We start from the raw sequence: 18281 nt of genomic DNA, 5'->3' as shown, positions 1-18281 counted from the left end.
AAAACATTAGCTATCCACCTACACCAGCCCTCATTTGCTCACCTGCGTTCCAGCGATCGACGGCGCAACGAAGGACTTCACCCGATCATCGATGCGGTCGGCGGCTAGCGTCGGATAGCGCGTCTGCTATCTAAGTCAAAGTCCTCCTGGTTGTGTTGCTGCAGCCGGCCGCTAATACACCGATCCCACCAACAACTTTCTTCTTTGCAGTCTCCATTGTTCATTAAACAAATTGCAAAAGATTCACGAACACAGATGTCCAGAATACCGGTACTGTGGAATTTTGCGATGAAAACAGAGCCGTTTGTATTGGGATACAATGTGTCCCAATACTTCCGCTTCAACCATTGACGTCACGCGCAAACGTCACCATATCTCGACGTTTTCAACCGGAAGTTTCCCGGGAAATTTAAAATTGCACTTTATAAGTTAACCCGGCCGTATTGGCATGTGTTGCAATGTTAAGATTTCATCATTGATATATAAACTATCAGACTGCGTGGTCGGTAGTAGTGGGTTTCAGTAGGCCTTTAAGAACAAATATGTTTGTTTTCTAATCTTAACTTTTTAAACCAAGTCCTAGTAGAGGAGACAGGGACAGTTTACCACAAAAAATCTGTACAGTACATTGTCGTCTTGTGATAGTCGTCAGTTTGTTTTGTAATACCCTATCTTTCGGACTAGAAGTTGTTACTTTTTTCCCAAGCTTTGAACTCTCCGGGTTATAAAAGGTGCCAGCTAATTTAAGGATTTTCCTTCGCTAACAGCCATAATGTTTTGTACTCAATTAGTTTAATAGTTTTCATATTACAGAGAGAGACACACTGAAAAGGGGTGTTACTGTTTGTGCCATGGCCCCATCTTTTGGACGAGTTCGCTCACCGCAGATGCTGCGGGTTGAAAATGTACTTCCTGTTTCGTGCCTTGAACCGGAAGTGTTCATCCGTAGCGTTTTTGCGCAGCGCAAAAATATTCTTCATTCATAACTCCAAGCAATGTTTGTAAGTTTTACAATATAACTAAAACAATTCATACCTACTAAACCGTCCCATGTGTGATATCTGTAAGAGTGTTTTCATGCATATTTATACGTGCTATCATAATGTAATCAAGTAAGCATCTTTAGTATGAGCGAATATGCTAACATGTTTACAAGAGTCTGTGTTAGTATTAATAACTTACAATGGAATTCTTTTTGTTTCAGTTTTGTAAATTCACCAAAACGACACCGTAGAGTTATTGAGTCTTTTTAGCTGATAGGAAAGCGAGCTTCTGCAGCTAGTGGGTCCATGACGATGACTTGTTTTGTTTGAGCAGCTGTTTTACTGCCATGTAACAGGCACTGTTTGGAAACAATTAAGGTATGTAAATAAACATTTACAAAAATGCTTGTACCAGTATATATCTGCGGCATATAGTCCGGTGCTGCTATTATATGTAAAAAAAAAAAAAAATTCTTCAAAACTTTGGTGGGTGCGGCTTAAATACTGGTGCGCTCTATAGCCTACAAAATGTGTTAGTTACAGTGCATTACTTTTTGTGTGAAATCCTGCTACATTCTTGTAAAATCAATGGAAGAAGTGAGTAGAAGGACCTGCAGAAGAGGCTGGCTGCTTGAAAGCGTTAGAGACTCTTTTAGGCAGAAACTGAACTTCTTCTCCTGCTCTGGATCCTTCACAATAAAGGCGTCAGGAGGCAAAAGGCTCCCAGCTTTACCGCTCTAAAACATAAAAGAGGACTGTCTCACTTTAACACAATGCCATCTTTCGCTTTGAAAACAAGACTCACCTTCTCCAGCCAGTGTGTGGTGACAATGGGGACTCCTTTGGCCACGGCGCACAAGAACTTGACGGTTCTGCGCACCTTGTCGGTCACCAGGCAGTTCATGTCTGCAGTGCCTTTGGCAAGAGCGCCTCCTAAACGGGCCAACACTTTCTCGCCGGCGGCATCCACCACCCCAGTGAATAGCACCTGAGAGGGTGACACTCTGGGTTCATTAAACATTTGTTACATGTCATGTTTGTCAAACAAAAACATGGGATTTCTCTGAAACATAAACATTATGGACACACACAACATTAATGAACGACTTATCTGTCAGTCCTGGAATGCTAAGCGCTGAAAGTTGAAAGGGAACTAATTCACAGCATGTATACTTTAGTTCTTTTGACATACTTGTGTGCCTCAGGGGCTGCTGTTTTGGTTAGCAACAGTTCTAGTGTCTAAGTAGGTGTGTTTGATTTTATTAGCAAGAGTTATTCTAATACCTCAGTAAGTGCTGCTGTTTTAATTTGCAAGAGTTCTACTGCCTAAGTAGGTTCTGCTGTTTCGGTTTGCAAGAGTTCTAGTACCTTAGTAGGTTCTGCTGTTTTGCTTAGCAAGAGTTGTAGTTCCTTAGTAGGTGCTGCTGTTTTGGTTTGCAACAGTTGTATTTCCTCAGTACTGTAGGTGATGCTGTTTTAGTTAGCAACAGTTCTGGTGCATCAGTGGGTGTTGCTCTTTTGGTAAGCAAAGTAACAGTTCCCTTTATCTCAAAAATCCTCGAAAAAATTGTTGCACAGCAGCTAAATGAACACTTAGCGTCTAACAATCTCTGTGAAGCCTTTCAGTCCGGTTTCAGGGCAAATCACTCTACGGATTGATTGATTGATACTTTTATTTGTAGATTGCAGTTCAGTACATATTCCGTACAATTGACCACTAGATGGTAACACCCGAATACGTTTTTCAACTTGTTTAAGTCGGGGTCCACGTAATCAATTCATGGTAAGAGAGACAGCCGTTGCAAAAATGACTAATAATCTATTGCTAACTATAGATACTGATGCGTCATCCATGTTGCTGCTACTTGATGTTAGCGCTGCTTTCGATACCGTCGATCATAATATTTTATTAGAAGGTATCAAAACACATATTGTTATGTCAGACTTAGGAGTTAAACCAAGACGAGGCTATCTTACTGATATGGGAAACGGGACCTCGGAGTATGTTAAGGTAACGTGCGGTTGTTCCACAGGGTTTGATTCTTGGCGCCGCACTCTGCAGTCCCCTCCAGTGTATCCCATTGGGTTGAATTTTTTTTTGCCCTGATGTGGGATCTGAGCCGAGGATGTCGTTGTGGCTTTGAGACACTTGTGATTAAGGGCTAGAGAAATAAACTCATTGGGGCACTTGATTGAACAGTTCAAGTACCCAAATAAGAGCTGCTTGTTTTGGTTAGCAAGAGTAATTATGCCTTAATAGGTGCTGCTGTTTTGCTAAGCAGCAGTTCCAGTGCTTTAGTATGTGCTTCTGTCTTGGTTAGTAAGTATTATAATGCCTTAGTAGTTGTTGGTGTTTTGGTTAGTAACAATTCTAGTACATTAGCAGGTGCTGCTATTTTAGTTAGCAACAGTTATAATGCCTCAGTAGTAGTTGCTGCTTTAGTTAGCAACAGTTTTAGTACATTAGTAGATGCTTCTATTTTGGTTAGAAACACTTCTAGTGCTTTAGTAGGTGATGATAGCCTCAGTAGTCGCTTCTGTTTTGGTTAGCTACAGTTCTAGTGCCTTAAAGCGCTGCTGTTTTGGTTAGCAAGAGCTATAATGACTCAGTGGTTGCCGCTGTTATGATGACCAACAGAGTCTAAATTGGAACAGTAGTAGTGTTTTTCAGCCTTTTTTGAGCCAAGGCACATTTTTTTTATTGAAAAAATCCAGAGGCACATCACTAGCAGAACTCAGCAGCCGATATTGACAGTAAAAAATTGTTTTCGCAATTGTTGGATATAAATTCAAACCATAACCAACCATGCATCACTATAGCTCGTCTCACAGTAGGTGTACTGTCACAACCTGTCACATGACGCCGTGACTTATTTTGAGTTTTTTGGTGTTTTCCTGTGTATAGTGTTTTAGTTCTTGTCTTGCGCTCCTATTTTGGTGTTGATTGTCATGTCATGTACGGATGTACTTTGTGGACGCCGTCTGCTGCTCTGCACGCTGTAAGTCTTTGCTGTCGTCCAGCATTGTGTTTTTGTTTACTTTGCAGCCAGTTCAGTTTTAGTTTTGTTTTGCATAGCCATCCCTAAGCCTCAATGCCTTTTCTTAGCGGCACTCACCTTTTGTTTATTTTTGGTTTAAGCATTAGATACCTTTTTACCTGCACACTGCCTCCCGCTGTCGTCTGCATATTGTGATTACGACAAACCATGTTCCCGACCTCCACAAAGCAATTAGCTACCGGCTGCCACCTACTGATATGGAAGAGTATTACACGGTTACTCTGCCGCGCTCTAGACAGCACAGGCACTCAACGGTACATTATTTGCGGATTATAATTAGTGGTTGAAAAACACTGCAGTAGTAAACACTGTCTGTGTGAACAAGGGTCTACTAATACAGTTTTGTCTTGGATGACAACTAATTTGAGCATGGGGTCTTTTACAGGAATTGCAACATTTTGAAGAAATACGGTGTTTAACATTCCCTCAGTAATGAATGAACATGCTGATCATAAATTAGGATTAACTATCTTTGGTAGACGACTGCGCTTTACAATACTTTATTGTAATTTACAGTAGTGTAAAACTGCGCTGTGGCATATCGAGGAAATTTCTGATATTTTGTTAAAATATTGCAAACTAATTAGAAAATGTTCTCAAAAAGATGCATTCGAGTTCTGCACAACTCCAAATTAAAACCACAAAACATTGTTGCTATGCAGAATGTCTGCATTTGACCTCCTTTAAATATTATGCAAGTGGGATTTTTAGCCTCCAGTGTAGAGCAGGAAGAATGACGTCAGCATCGTACACATACCTTATAAAACTGTTCAACTGATTGTGGTCGACAACTCGTTGATGGGGAGGATGCGCCATAAATTCCAGGAGACGCTCCCACAAAAGCTTTTCTCTTCCGGCTTTTGCTCCCGATTGGAGTCTGAGGCTGAAATAAGATGGAGGATCAACATGTAGCTTTCAACACATGAATGTTGCACTTAATTAATGAGTGCATCAACAGCGCTGTTAGTGGTGGGTTAGGATAGCGAGGGGAAGGAAGAAAAGCACATTAGTTAAAAAGGCTGAATCATACGGGAGGCCAACACACTACTAGCTTAAACCACAGCTGCAAAACCGTTCTACCTCAAAATGTTGTACTTTATAGTCTGATGTTTGATGACTAGCCAAGATAGGTTCACTTACAAAACAGAAAGAGCTGCATCATTAATTATGCCTTCATTAAAATAACAGTGAAAACCTTTGATGTCGTTGCACTCCAATCCTGTGGATAGCTGCATTTAGAACTTTTCTTATTGAATTGTATAACCATATCTTCATCTACTGGAAATAGTGGGTCGAAGTTAAAATATATTTTTTAACCCGCACCTTTAGCCAGTTCTCCATACACAATGTAATACTAAGACACATTTTTAAATAGTGTGGTTATTTTGTTTTACAGTACCTGAGACAATGTTATACAGAGCTCAGTATGATGCACTGCACTTATAAACTACTAAAAAAATGTGGCCTATTTGCACACCCCTAATAAAGCCGACATTTTTTTTTAGTGTCGCAGTTCTGCGTGAACACCGTACCTGTGTATGGAGTGCACGCAGTTGTCCTTCCGCAGGCAATGTCCTATCTTTGTTGGGTTCTCTATAAAGCCCACAGGGGGAATAGACCGGCTAGATGCTGGCTTGATGCTGCAATTTTGCATAGTTGATGTATGAAAGAGGCTAATGTTACTTACTGGTAATACCTCTTTAATAATGTTAATCAAAACTGAAAAGTATTTAAATAAAGTCATAATTTTTGATACAGCTCTTTTATTGGATCAGTCATGATGATGGTACCTCTGCAACTTCAACAGCAGAACTGACAGATGGCACACTTCCATCCTCGCTGGCCGTGTCTAAGGGATTTGGTTTTGCAACCGTGCCTCTTCTCTTAGCTCGAACTGGAGCTAGACTGTCGTCTTTGGCTTCTCCTGCCTCAAGCTCTCTTTTCCTTCCTTTTCCTTTGTCCTCTTTTGCCTCTTTTTGATCATTGCCCAGGGAATCTACTGAAGCCTCAACAGCTTCACTTTTTACTTTTTGGCGCCTGAATGTTCTTTTAGGGAGAGGAGAGCCTTCACCAGCAGACTGGTCCTCCTGATTTGACTGCTCTGCAGTCGTAGGCTCGTTGACGCCGACTCGCCTGCGCCTCAGAGTGGCAGATGCCGGTTTTACCTCTGGCATCTCACAATAATTTTCACTGGGTGTTACAGCTGCCTTCCAACCACTCCTGCTTCTTGTTGTAGGCCTAGGCGAAGGGTTTGGACTAAAGACAGGCTGAACCCAGCTAGGTCCTGATTCCGTTTTGCCCCCTCTTCTACGCTTGCGGCCTCGTCTTCCTCTACTCCGAGAGCCGAGACTGCTGCAGGACATCTCAGAAGCAAGAGAATTGGAAGAACTGGACCTTGAAACACCAACAATGTCCTGCTCTGGTGGTTCTCTAATGCCAGAAGCCACAGCAGCCACTGTCTGCCGTCTACTGGTAGTTGCCTTAGCAGGACCATTGAAACGCTTCACCCTTCTACCTCTCCCCTGACTCTCCTGTGTGCTCAAAGTGGACACCTCAGAGTTGATAGAGTTGGAGGAGTTGGAACGTGATCTGGTCCTCATGGCCGGGCAATCCTCAAGTTCCAGCTCTGCTGCAGCGGCGATGGTTCTTCTGGTTGCTCTTCGGCCTCTCAGTGGTACTTTGGGTTTTTCTTCCTCATTCTGTGTCTGTCTTTCTGTGGCTTTCATCTCCAGGTCTGTCCTCTCCCTCTTGCTTCTTTCTTGTTCTTTTGTCGCTTGCAACCGTTCTTCTTCCTTTTCCCTGTCTGTAATTTCCTTTTGTCGTCTCTCCTTTGCTTCCTTCTCCTTTTTTTCAGTTTCATGTCTCTCTTCTTTGTTACTCTTGCTTTCCAATCTTTCTACTCGAATGCTCTGATTTTCATTATTATTCTGTTGTTGGTCCTTAGTGTGCTGCATCGTGGCTTCTTTCTCACTTGCCTTGCCATGGCTGGATTTCACAGACTTTTGTCTAGCTTTTTTGCTTCTTGTCTGTCTTTTTTGTGTCTCTTCCTCCTCTTCACATTCTTGTGTTCTTCTTGAGCGTCCAACAATGCTGCTGCTAGTTCCAACTTCACTCAAGGTTTCTTTTTGAAGCGATGGACCTGGTTTGTTTTCGGTTGATTGACTTTGAGAACCCATGAGGGACTGTGTCTCATCTTCAAATTGCAGCGGTTTGACTTTATTTCTTCGTTGACCCGGGATAAAGATCTCGCTGTCTGCCTCTTCATCTTCACATGTGTCCATGGGCTGAGTTATAGCAGAAGAGACTTCAGACTCTTCTTTCTCTTGACCTGGACATAAAACATCCCCAAGAGCAGACATCTCCAGTGTCTGAGGCTCCTCTTCTTGAGGTTTTCTTGGAGCTGTTGATGGTTTGTCTTCACTACTCCTTAGGTCTTTATCTCCATCTTCTGGCTGACCTTTTGGATTTAAAATGCCTGACAGTTCAACAGTGCTGTTAAGAGACTGTGTCTCCTGCAGCAAATGTTCTTTTCTAATACAGTCAACATGACTAACCTCATTTTCACTTGTAGTCATAATCTGGGTTGTAGCTACATTCAAACTCAAGGGTTGCGTCTCTTTCAGAAGCTGGACTTTTATTTTAGATAGGGTAGGAATAGGGTCATTGTCGTCAATCCCTTTGGTTGTAGCTGTGGGCTGGGTCTCAGCTACAAGAAAGTCACAACTAATCAAGGATTGGGTCTCTTCAAGCTTCAGCGGTCTGGCTTTTCTTTTCCTATGTGGAACTATAATTGAGTCTTCATCATCGCTTTCCTCATCTTTACTCAAAACCATGGGCTGTTCTACAGCCACAGTCATAGACTGCACTTCTACAGCCGAATCGTTAGAAGTTGAAATAGGTTTTGTCTCTTTTTGAAGATGTACTGACACTGGAATAACAATCTCACTGTCACTCTCCTCAGTATGACTCACAGCTATGGGCTTGGTCTTGGCTACAGAAAAGTCACAACCAATCAAGGGTTGAGTCTCTTCTTCTAGCTGCTGCGACATTGTTTTATTTTTATTTTGTGAGTACTTAATCAAGTCCTCATCATCAGTTTCATCAGGATCACTTGAAGTCATTGGCTGGATTGCAAATATAATCATATGCTGTTCTTCCACAGCCAAACTTTTAGAAGTTGTATTAGGTTGTGTCTCTTTTTGAAGTTGGACCTTCCTTTTATTTAAAGCAGAAATGGGGTCCTTGTCATCACTTTCCTCAGTGTGACATGTAGCTATGGGCTGGGTCTCGGCCACAAGGAAGTCCGAACCAATCAAGGGTTGTGTCTCTTCTTCTAGGTGCAGTGGTCTGGCTTTTCTTTTATTATGTGAAACTGGAATTGAGTCTTTGTGATCGCCTTCCTCATTTTCACTCAAAGCCATAAGTTGTGTTGCAGCTACAGTGATAGGTTGCACTTCAACAGCCGAATCGTTAGAAGTTGTGATAGGGTTTGTCTCTTTTTGTAGATGTACAAAGACTGGAATAAGATTCTTGTTATCACTCTCATCAGGATGACTTGCTATGCGCTGGGTCTCAACTACAGGAAAGTTGCAACCAATCAAGGGTTTAGTGTTTTCTTCAACATTAAGCTGTTTTTCTTTTCTTTTATTAAGCGAGACTGCCATCGACTCGTCATTGCTTTCATCAGAATCACTTGTAGCCATCGGCTGGGTTGCAGATATAGTCGTATGTTGTACTTCCACAGACAAACTTTTAAAAGTTGTATTAGGTTGTGTCTCTTTTTGAAGTTGTACTTTTCTTTGATCTAAAGCAGGAATGGGGTCGTCATCACTTTCGTCAGTGTGACATGTAGCTATCGGCTGGGTCTCGGCTACAGGAAAGTCGCAACCGATCAAGGGTTGTATCTCTTCTTCTAGGTGCAGTGGTCTGGCTTTTGTTTTATCATGTGAAACTGGAATTAAGTCTTCATCAACACTTTCGTCATTATCACTCAAAGCCATAGACTGTGTTGCAGCTACAGTCATAGGCTGCACTTCAACAGCCAAATCGTTAGAAGTTGTGATGGGTTTCATCTCTTTTTGAAGATGTACTAAGACTGGAATAAGATTCTCGCTATCACTTTCATCAGTATGACTTACAGCCGAGGTCTCGACTACAGGAAAGTTGCAACCAATCAAGGTTTGAGTCTCTTCTTCCAGCTGAAGCGTTTTTTCTTTTATTTTATTAAGCAAGACTGCCATCGACTCGTCATCGCTTTCATCAGAATCACTTGTAGCCATCGGCTGATTTACAGATACAGTCATATGTTGTGCTTCCACAGACAAACTTTTACAAGTTGTATTAGGTTGTGTCTCTTTTTGAAGTTCTACTTTTCTTTGGTCTAAAGCAGGAATGGGGTCCTCGTCACCACTTTCGTCAGTGTGACATGTAGCTATCGGCTGGGTCTCGGCTACAGTAAAGTCGCAACCGATCAAGGGTTGTATCTCTTCTTCTAGGTGCAGCGGTCTGGCTTTTGTTTTATCATGTGAAACTGGAATTGAGTGTTCGTCATCACTTTCCTCATGTTCACTTAAAGCCATAGGCTGTGTTGCAGCTCCAGTCATAGGCTGCACTTCAACAGCCGAATCGTTAGAAGTTGTGATGGGTTTTATCTCTTTTTGAAGATGTACTAAGACTGGAATAAGATTCTCGCTATCACTCTCATCAGTATGACTTACAGCAGAGGTCTCGACTACAGGAAAGTTGCAACCAATCAAGGGTTGAGTCTCTTCTTCCAGCTGAAGCGGCTTTGCTTTTCTTTTTTTAAGCGAGACTGCCATTGACTTGTCATTGCTTTCCTCAGAATCACTTGTAGGCATCGGCTGGATTGTAGATATGGTCATATGTTGTACTTCTTCAGCCAAACTTTTAGAAGTTGTACTGGGTTGTGTCTCTTTCTGAAGTTGTACTTTTCCTTTATTTAAAGCAGGAATGGGGTCCTCATCTACACTTTCCTCAGTGTGACATGTAGCTATTGGCTGGGTCTCAGCTACAGGAAAGTCGCAGCCAATAAAGGGTTGTGTCTCCTCTTCTAGATGCAGAGGTCTGTTTAATATTTTACTAAGTGAAACTGGAATTAAGTCTTCATCAACACTTCCCTCATTATCACTCAAATCCATAGGCTGTGTTGCAGCTACAGTCATAGGCTGCACTTCAACAGCCAAATCGTTAGAAGTTGTGATGGGTTTCATTTCTTTTTGAAGGCCTACTAAGACTGGAATAAGATTCTCGTTATCACTCTCATCTGTATGACTTGCATCTATGGGCTGTGACTTGACTAGAGGAAAGTGGCAACCAATCAAATGTTTAGTCTCTTCTTCAAGCTGAAGCGGCTTTGCTTTTCTTTTATTAAGCGAGACTGCCATGGACTCGCCACCGCTTTCATCAGAATCACTCGTAGCCATAGTCTGGGTTGCAGATATAGTCATATGTTGTGCTTCCACAGCTAAGCTTTTAGAAGTTGTACTGGTTTGTGTGTCTTTTTGAAGTTGTACTTTCCTTGTATTTATAGCAAGAATGGGGTCCTCGCCATCACTTTCCTCAGTGTGACACGTAGCTATGAACTGGGTCTTGGCTACAGGAAAGTCGCAATCAATCAAGGGTTGTGTCTCTTCTTCCAGCTTCAGCGGTCTGGCTTTTGTTTTAGTAGGTGAAACTGGAATTGAGCTTTCGTCATCACTTTCCCCATTTTCACTCAAAGTCATAGGCTGTGTTGCAGCTTCAGTCATAGGCTGCATTTCAACAGCCAAATTGTTTAATGTTGTAATGGGTTTTGTATCTTTTTGAAGATGTACTAAGATTGGAATAATATTCTCGTTATCACTCTCATCAGTATGACTTGCAGCTGTGGGCTGGGTCTGGGCAAGAGGAAAGTCGCAACCAATCAAGGGTTTAGTCTCTTCTTCCAGCTGAAGCATTTTTTCTTTTATTTTATTAAGCGAGACTGCCATCGACTCGTCATCACTTTCATCAGAATCACTTGTAGCCATCGACTGGTTTGCAGATATAGTCATATGTTCTACTTCCACAGACAAACTTTTACAAGTTGTATTAGGTTGTGTCTCTTTTTGAAGTTGTACTTTTCTTTGATCTAAAGCAGGAATGGGGTCCTCGTCATCACTTTCGTCAGTCTGACATGTAGCCATGGGCTGGGTCTCGGCTATAGGAAAGTCGCAACTAATTAAGGGTTGAGTATTTTCTTTTATATGCAGCAGTCTGTTTTTTATTTCATTATGTGAAAGTGAAATTAAGTCTTCGTCATCACTTTCCTCATTTTCACTCAAAGCAATAGGCTGTGTTGCAGCTACAGTCATAGGCTGCACTTCAACAGCCGACTTGTTTGAAGTTGTAGTGGGGTTTGCATCTTTTTGAAGATGTACTAAGACTGGAATATGGTTCTCGTTATCACTCTCATCAGTAGGACTTGTACCTATGGGCTGGGTCCCGGCTACAGAAAAGTCGCAAGCAATCAAGGGTTGAGCCTCTTCTTCTATGTGCAGCGGACTGGCTTTTATTTTGATATGTAAAACTGGAATTGAGTCTTCGTCATCGCTTTCCTCATTTTCACTGAATGCCATAGGCTGTGTTGCAGACACAGTCATAGAATGAACTTCACCAGCCAAATCACTTAATGTTGTAATGGGTTTTGCATCTTTTTGAAGATGTACTAAGATTGGAATAATATTCTCGTTATCACTCTCATCAGTATGACTTGTACCTATGGGCTGGGTCCCGGCTACAGGAAAGTCGCAAGCCATCAAGGGTTGAGTCTCGTCTTCTATGTCCAGCGGTCTGGCTTTTCTTTTGATATGTAAAACTGGAATTGAGTCTTCGTCATCGCTTTCCTCATTTTCACTGAATGCCATAGGCGTTGTTGCAGATACAGTCATAGAATAAACTTCACCAGCCAAATCGTTTGATGTTATAATGGGTTTTGTTTCTTTTTGAAGATGTATTAAGACTGGATCAAGGTTCTCGTTATCATTCTCATCAGTATGACATGTACCTATGGGCTGGGTCCCGGCTACAGAAAAGTCGCAAGCAATCAAGGGTTGAGTCTCGTCTTCTAGGTGCAGCGGTCTGGCTTTTCTTTTGATATGTAAAACTGGAATTGAGTCTTCGTCATCGCTTTCCTCGTTTTCACTGAATGCCATAGGCGTTGTTGCAGATACAGTCATAGAATAAACTTCACCAGCCAAATCATTAGATGTCATAATGGGTTTTGTCTCTTTTTGAAGATGTATTAAGACTGGAACAAGGTTCTCGTTATCACTCTCATCACTATGACTTGGAGCTATTGGCTGGGTCTCGGTTCCAGGAAAGTCGCCATCAATCAAGAGTTGAGTTTCTTTTTCAAGCTGCAGTGGCTTTTCTTTTCTGTTATTACACAATACCGCGATTGACTCGTCCTCATTGCTTTTATTATGATCAATTGTAGCCATAAGCTGGATCGCAGCTTCAGTCATAGGCTGCACTTCAACAGCCAAATCACTAGATGTCGCAATAGGTTGTGTCTCCTTTTGAAGTCGTACTTTCCCTTTATGTAAAGACTGAATGAGTTCCTCGTCATCGCTTTCCTCAGTGTCACATGTAGCTATGGGCTGAGGCTCAGCTACAGGGAAATCACAACTCGTCAAAGGCTGGGTCTCTTCAAGTGGCCTTGCTTTTCTTTTATTATGTAACAAAGGAATTGAGTCCTCGCTATCGCCTTCATCATCATCACTTGTAGCCATCGGCTGGTTATCAACCGCTACAGTCGTAATGGATTGAGTCTCATTTTGAAGCTGTACCAATCCAGGAATTGGGTCCTCACCATCACTCTCCTTGGTTAGACTTGTAGATGTGGACTGAGTCTGACCTATGCCCATGGACTGGGTCTTAGCTACAGAAAAGTCACCTCTAATCAAGGGTTGAGTGTCTTTTTCAAGCTGCTGAGGCATGGCTTTATTTTTCAGTAAAACTGGAACTGTGTTCTTAAACTCAATTGTACACAACGGTTGGTGTTCAGGAATGGCTCCAGTTTCATTACAAGTTTCTCCAGCCTCTTCTTCGTGTTCCTCGCTTAAGTCTGCTTCTATCGATATCTGGCCTTGTGTTTGCAACAATATTAAATTGTTTGGAGATGGTTCTGCCATTAAAGCAGGTAGGGTTTCAGCCAAAGCAAGGTTAGCAGAAAAGGAAGTCCCATCCAAAGGTTGAGTTTCTTCATTTGAGTCATCTTTAGACTCATTGTAAGGCTCCGAAATATACGCCTGAGTTTCTTGTAAAGCCAGCTCAACCTGCCGCACTGGACTCCTGGCAGGCTCCGCATAAGCTTGTGTGGCCTCCATGTTTAAATCATTCCTGTGGTGGTATGGAGTTACATACTCTTGTGTATCCTCCACACTCACAGGGACAAAAGCCTCTGTGTTTTCCATGGCCAGAGAATGGGCATGACTTTGCAGGTGGCTGCTGTCCGACAAACCCAGCTGGAAAGACGGCCCTTCTCTATGCAATTCTTCTGTCTCCTCGCTGGAGGATACAGGTTCTGATGGTGGACTGGTGTCACTGTTGTCACAGTGAACCTGCACTCGGGTCTGAAGGCTAAAGGGCGGCGTCTCAGCCACGATAACATCCTCATGCTCAAGACCGTCTGAGTATGAAGACAACGCTGTAGATCTTACAGCACCTAGAAAACGGAAAAATGTTTGCTATTGATACATGCAGATAGTGAACACACAATGATATGTTTCCACCATGTGGTACATTTCAGTTTGATACAAAACGCTTCAAACCAGGTAAACCATAGTCAGGCTTTTGTTTTCAATGTAGAAGTTTAAGTGGGATGGTGATAGCTTTTTTGAATAGTAGCCCCTTAAACAATGCCTTTAAAAGCTGGTATTTTTAAGGCTTTTTGCCATACCGCGTTCGGTGTAAACAGGACTAACACGAAACGAAGGTTTGGAAGTTGACTTGGGTTTGGAGGCATACACTGCCTATAAACGCAGACATTTTCATGCTCAAAACGTCCCAATATGAAACAAAAGGGACAAAGTCGCCCTGGTAAATTCTGAGGTACAATAGCCCCTTTTACACTACGTACAAAAGTCAGCATTTTAATGTTTTATTCCCCAATGTTGAAACTCTGTATAAACGCCACCAAACAACGGGATAAAGTCAATCCACGATTTTCAGGTTTCTGAGGCACTATGAGCGTTGTAACAGGCGAGGCAGCACCTGAGTGAAAGGAAATGGCAGCAAGCCAAGACAGGAATTAAGTTTTAACACCTGAGACTCCATTCTCCCACCATGTTGTGTTAAAAACAGTTAGTGGACTAGTATTTTGAGTGACACACTAGACCAGGGGTCCGCAACCCACGGCTGTGGAGCCACACTCGTCTGCCTCCTTGTTGTGGATCCCTCTGTTTTTTGGGTTTATTTATTTATTTTTTTAAAGAGTTCTTTAATTTCCGACAGCCTGTGAGGCCCTCTATGAGCACAGGCAGAATCCTGAGGCGGAAGGAAGGCAAGTAAAAGAGACTGGAAATTCAGTTCAGCTTCTCAAGTGGGCAAACCTTTGGGTAAGCCAACCATGAATACTTGCCAAAAAAGAAAAGAAAAAAGGAAAAATAGTTTAACTTTACATGGACAGATTGCTTTTCCTGTAAAAAAATAAAAAAATGTAAACTTTCAAAAGTTTATAAGCTGTGTTACGTTTTGCAGCGGCAAAATGTCTCCTGATAGTAAAGGTTGCAGACCCCTGCAGTAGACGCTGTCAGACATCTAACCAACTGATTACAGAAAGTTGTGTCGCTGTTTGAAAGCACTCACAGTAACTTGTATGAAGGGAACACGATTACAGTACCAATGCTTAAATTATCTTGTAATTAATTCCACTGTACCACAAAAACAGGCGGACATTTCCATAGCTTCCAAGGGACAAGCAACCCACTGAATAAGTATGGGCGGTACCATTTATGTCTAATATATTATGACCTTTTACAGATGAAGAATAAAACCACTTGGTGGAAACAAGGCTTCCATAAAAAGGTGACAACAGTAACTTACGTTTAAATGGACCCTGAGAAGGAGTAAGGAAGGGTTGGGTCTCCATTTCCTCCACTTCATTTTCTAAAAACATACAAAAGTGCAAATAATATAAAAATAGTAAGAATGTACATTGGTATAATAGTCTTTGTGTGCCCCAATTTTCAGCAAAAAAATTAACTAAACCTCACCAAGATATTTTTTTTTAGAAAGTAGTCTGTTTCAAGTGCCCATAAAAAGACTCTCACACGTTGGTGAATCAATCTCTATGCTTTTTTTTTATTGAGTGCCGTGCGACTGCAATATAAGCCACATTGGAGTCAAAGAAGTTGAGAAACACTATTGATTTCAAGAAAGATCTTGTGGAAAAGTACAAAGGTGGCTTTCAGCTGGCTCACACTCTGTACATCACCATCTTCACCAACAAGAATCTTCAATAAAAAGGTAAAAAAGGTAAAAGTGATATTACCCATTTCTCGTCATTTACCAGTATGTTTAGCTTTTTTTTTTTTTTTCATCTAAAACTAAGATCCGATCCGAAATTGATACTAGATATTGGTTTAATATCAGCAAAAAAACAAACATCGGATGATATTGGTTTGCATTTAAACTCTCCGATATAGGTTCTGATCGATACAAGCAGTCCTGCAGTGCGTTTACTTGTACTAAGCTGGACAGCCAGTTAACATCTACATACCCTCCAATTAGCATACAAGGTTGGTCTTTTCTTGTATTTTAGTGAAGTTATTTACAAAATCTAAATAAGGTAAGCTACTAGAGGCTACTAGGCGCTAGCAGCTACTGTACACAACAGCACACAAGCTAGTAGAGATATGTAAAAGGTGTCCCTAATTGAACAATATTGCAGTCTAAAACAAATTTGTCATCATAAACAAGTATAAAATAATAATAGTTGCATATTACTTACAGATACAAAATCTCCAACACAGAAGCTGTTTAGAAAGTATCCAGTAACAAACGTGTCCGCATCATTTGACTTACTACGTCATGTCCTTAAAATAGTTCCTCTCAAATAATGGGGCGGGCCCCTGCGGGGAGACGCAGTGCAATGACAGATGGGCACGTGTGACCATGGGAATCATGCTTTATTAGTATCATACTTCAAAACCCGCTTCAAAAGCTGTGCCCTACAAAACATGCTCATTGTAGGACTATTAATCCTGACTTCCTCATTTTGATTTAAAAAAATCAGCACAAATGGTCTTTATTCATTTTAGTTTTGTAGGTTAAAGTCTTTTATATTTTGTTGTTTTGTTTATTATTTATTGAATGTATTTAATTTTATTTTGCAGTATCAAATGTTTTAAGTCAGTCAAAATGTTCAATTTAAAATTACGATTTTTTTTTAAATTTCACGCAAATTGATGTACTTTAAATTTGTTCTGTTAAAGACTAAAAACAATGTTAATAAAGTTACTCCTAGTTGCAAGTTGATTTATATTTATTTTTTTCTTTTTCTCTAATGTAACAATGCCAATTATAAAATTATATTATTTATCGTCGCGGCAGAGTGCGAAATATTTTATTCTTCCTTGGGGGCGTAACAGAAATTAACTGAGACGCACTGCCTTTAAAGGGGCATATGATGATTTTTTTTCTACAAAACCCAAAACCAGTGAAGTTAGCACATTGTGTAATTCGTAAATAAAAACACAATACAATGATTTGCTAATCCTTTCCAACTTATATTTAATTGAATAGACTGCAAAGACAAGATATTTAATGTTCGAACTGAGAAACAAAAATTTTTTTTTGCAAATAATCATTAACTTATAATTTAATGGCAGCAACACATTGCAAAAAAAGTTGTCACAGGGGGCATTTTTACCATTGTGTTACATGGCCTTTCCTTTTAACAACACTTAGTAAACATTTGGGAACTGAGGAGAACAATTTTTGAAGCTTTTCAGTAGAATTATTTCCCATTCTTGCTTGATGTACAGCTTAAGTTGTTCAACAGTCCGGGGTCTCCGTTGTCATATTTTACACATAATGCACCACACATTTTCAATGGGAGACAGGTCTGGACTACAGGCAGGCCAGTCTAGTACCCGCACTTTTTTACTATGAAGCCACACTGTTGCAACACGTGGCTTGGCATTGTCTTGCTGAAATAAACAGGGGCGTTCATGATAACATTGCTTGGATGGCAACATATGTTGTTCCAAAACCTGTATGTACCTTTCAGCATTAATGGTGCCTTCACAGATGTGTAAGTTACCCATGTCTTGGGCACTAATACACCCCCATACCATCACAGATGCTGGCTTTTGAACTTTGCACCTAGAACAATGTGGATGGTTCTTTTCCTCATTGTTCCAGAGGACACAACGACCACAGTTTCCAAAAACAATTTGAAATGTGGACTCGTCAGACCTTAGATCACTTTTCCACTTTGCATTAGTCCATCTTTGATGAGCTCGGACCCAGTGAAGTCGGCGGCGTTTCTGGGTGTTGTTGATGAATGGCTTTCGCTTTGCATAGTAGTTTTAACTTGCTCTTACAGATGTAGCGACAAACTAGTTACTGACAGTGGTTTTCTGAAGTGTTCCTGAGCCCATGTGGTGATATCCTTTACACACTGATGTCGCTTTTTGATGTAGTACCACCTAAGTGATCAAAGGTCCATAATATCATCGCTTACGTGCAATGATTTTTTTCAGATTCTCTGAAACTTTTGATGATATTACGGACCGTAGATAGTGAAATCCCTAAATGTCTTGCAATAGTTTGTTGAGAAATGTTGTTCTTAAACTGTTCGACAATTTGCTCACGCATTTGTTGACAAAGTGGTGACCCTCACCCCATCCTTGTTTGTGAATGACTGAGCATTTCATGGACGCTGCTTTTATACCAAATCATGGCACCCACCTGTTCCCAATTAGCCGTGTTCACCTGTGGGATGTTCCAATTACGTGTTTGATGAGCATTCCTCAACTTTCTCAGTCCTTTTTGCCACTTGTGCCAGCTTTTTTGAAACATGTTGCAGGCATCAAATTCTAAATGAGCTAATATTTGCAAAAAATTACGTTTTCTTGTCTTTGCAGTCTATTCCATTGAATATAAGTTGAAAAGGATTTGCAAATCATTGTATTTTGTCTGTATTTATGATTTAATTTACACAACGTGCCAACTTCACTGGTTTTGGTTTCTT

The 18281-nt window shown here is 41.0% G+C and overlaps 1 protein-coding gene across 2 annotated transcripts in view; it reads right to left on the bottom strand.

Annotated features, from left to right (window-relative positions):
• The window catches only part of mdc1 (mediator of DNA damage checkpoint 1), a 36867-nt gene that overhangs the window by 7206 nt on the left and 11380 nt on the right, over positions 1-18281 (bottom strand). For both annotated transcript variants that reach the window (XM_062063863.1, XM_062063864.1), the window contains exons 6-10: positions 15128-15190; positions 5833-13748; positions 4800-4925; positions 1789-1971; positions 1595-1720 (exon numbers count right to left, since the gene is read on the bottom strand). In XM_062063863.1, coding sequence (XP_061919847.1) covers positions 1595-1720; positions 1789-1971; positions 4800-4925; positions 5833-13748; positions 15128-15190 — 8414 coding nt within the window. The remainder of the gene's footprint in view (positions 1-1594; positions 1721-1788; positions 1972-4799; positions 4926-5832; positions 13749-15127; positions 15191-18281) is intronic.

Source organism: Entelurus aequoreus, linkage group LG11 (assembly GCF_033978785.1).
Source record: "Entelurus aequoreus isolate RoL-2023_Sb linkage group LG11, RoL_Eaeq_v1.1, whole genome shotgun sequence".
NCBI classification, from domain to species: Eukaryota; Metazoa; Chordata; class Actinopteri; order Syngnathiformes; family Syngnathidae; genus Entelurus; species Entelurus aequoreus.
The sequence above is the reverse complement of the archived record's forward strand: the minus strand, read 5'-3'. Positions and strand labels throughout refer to the sequence as shown.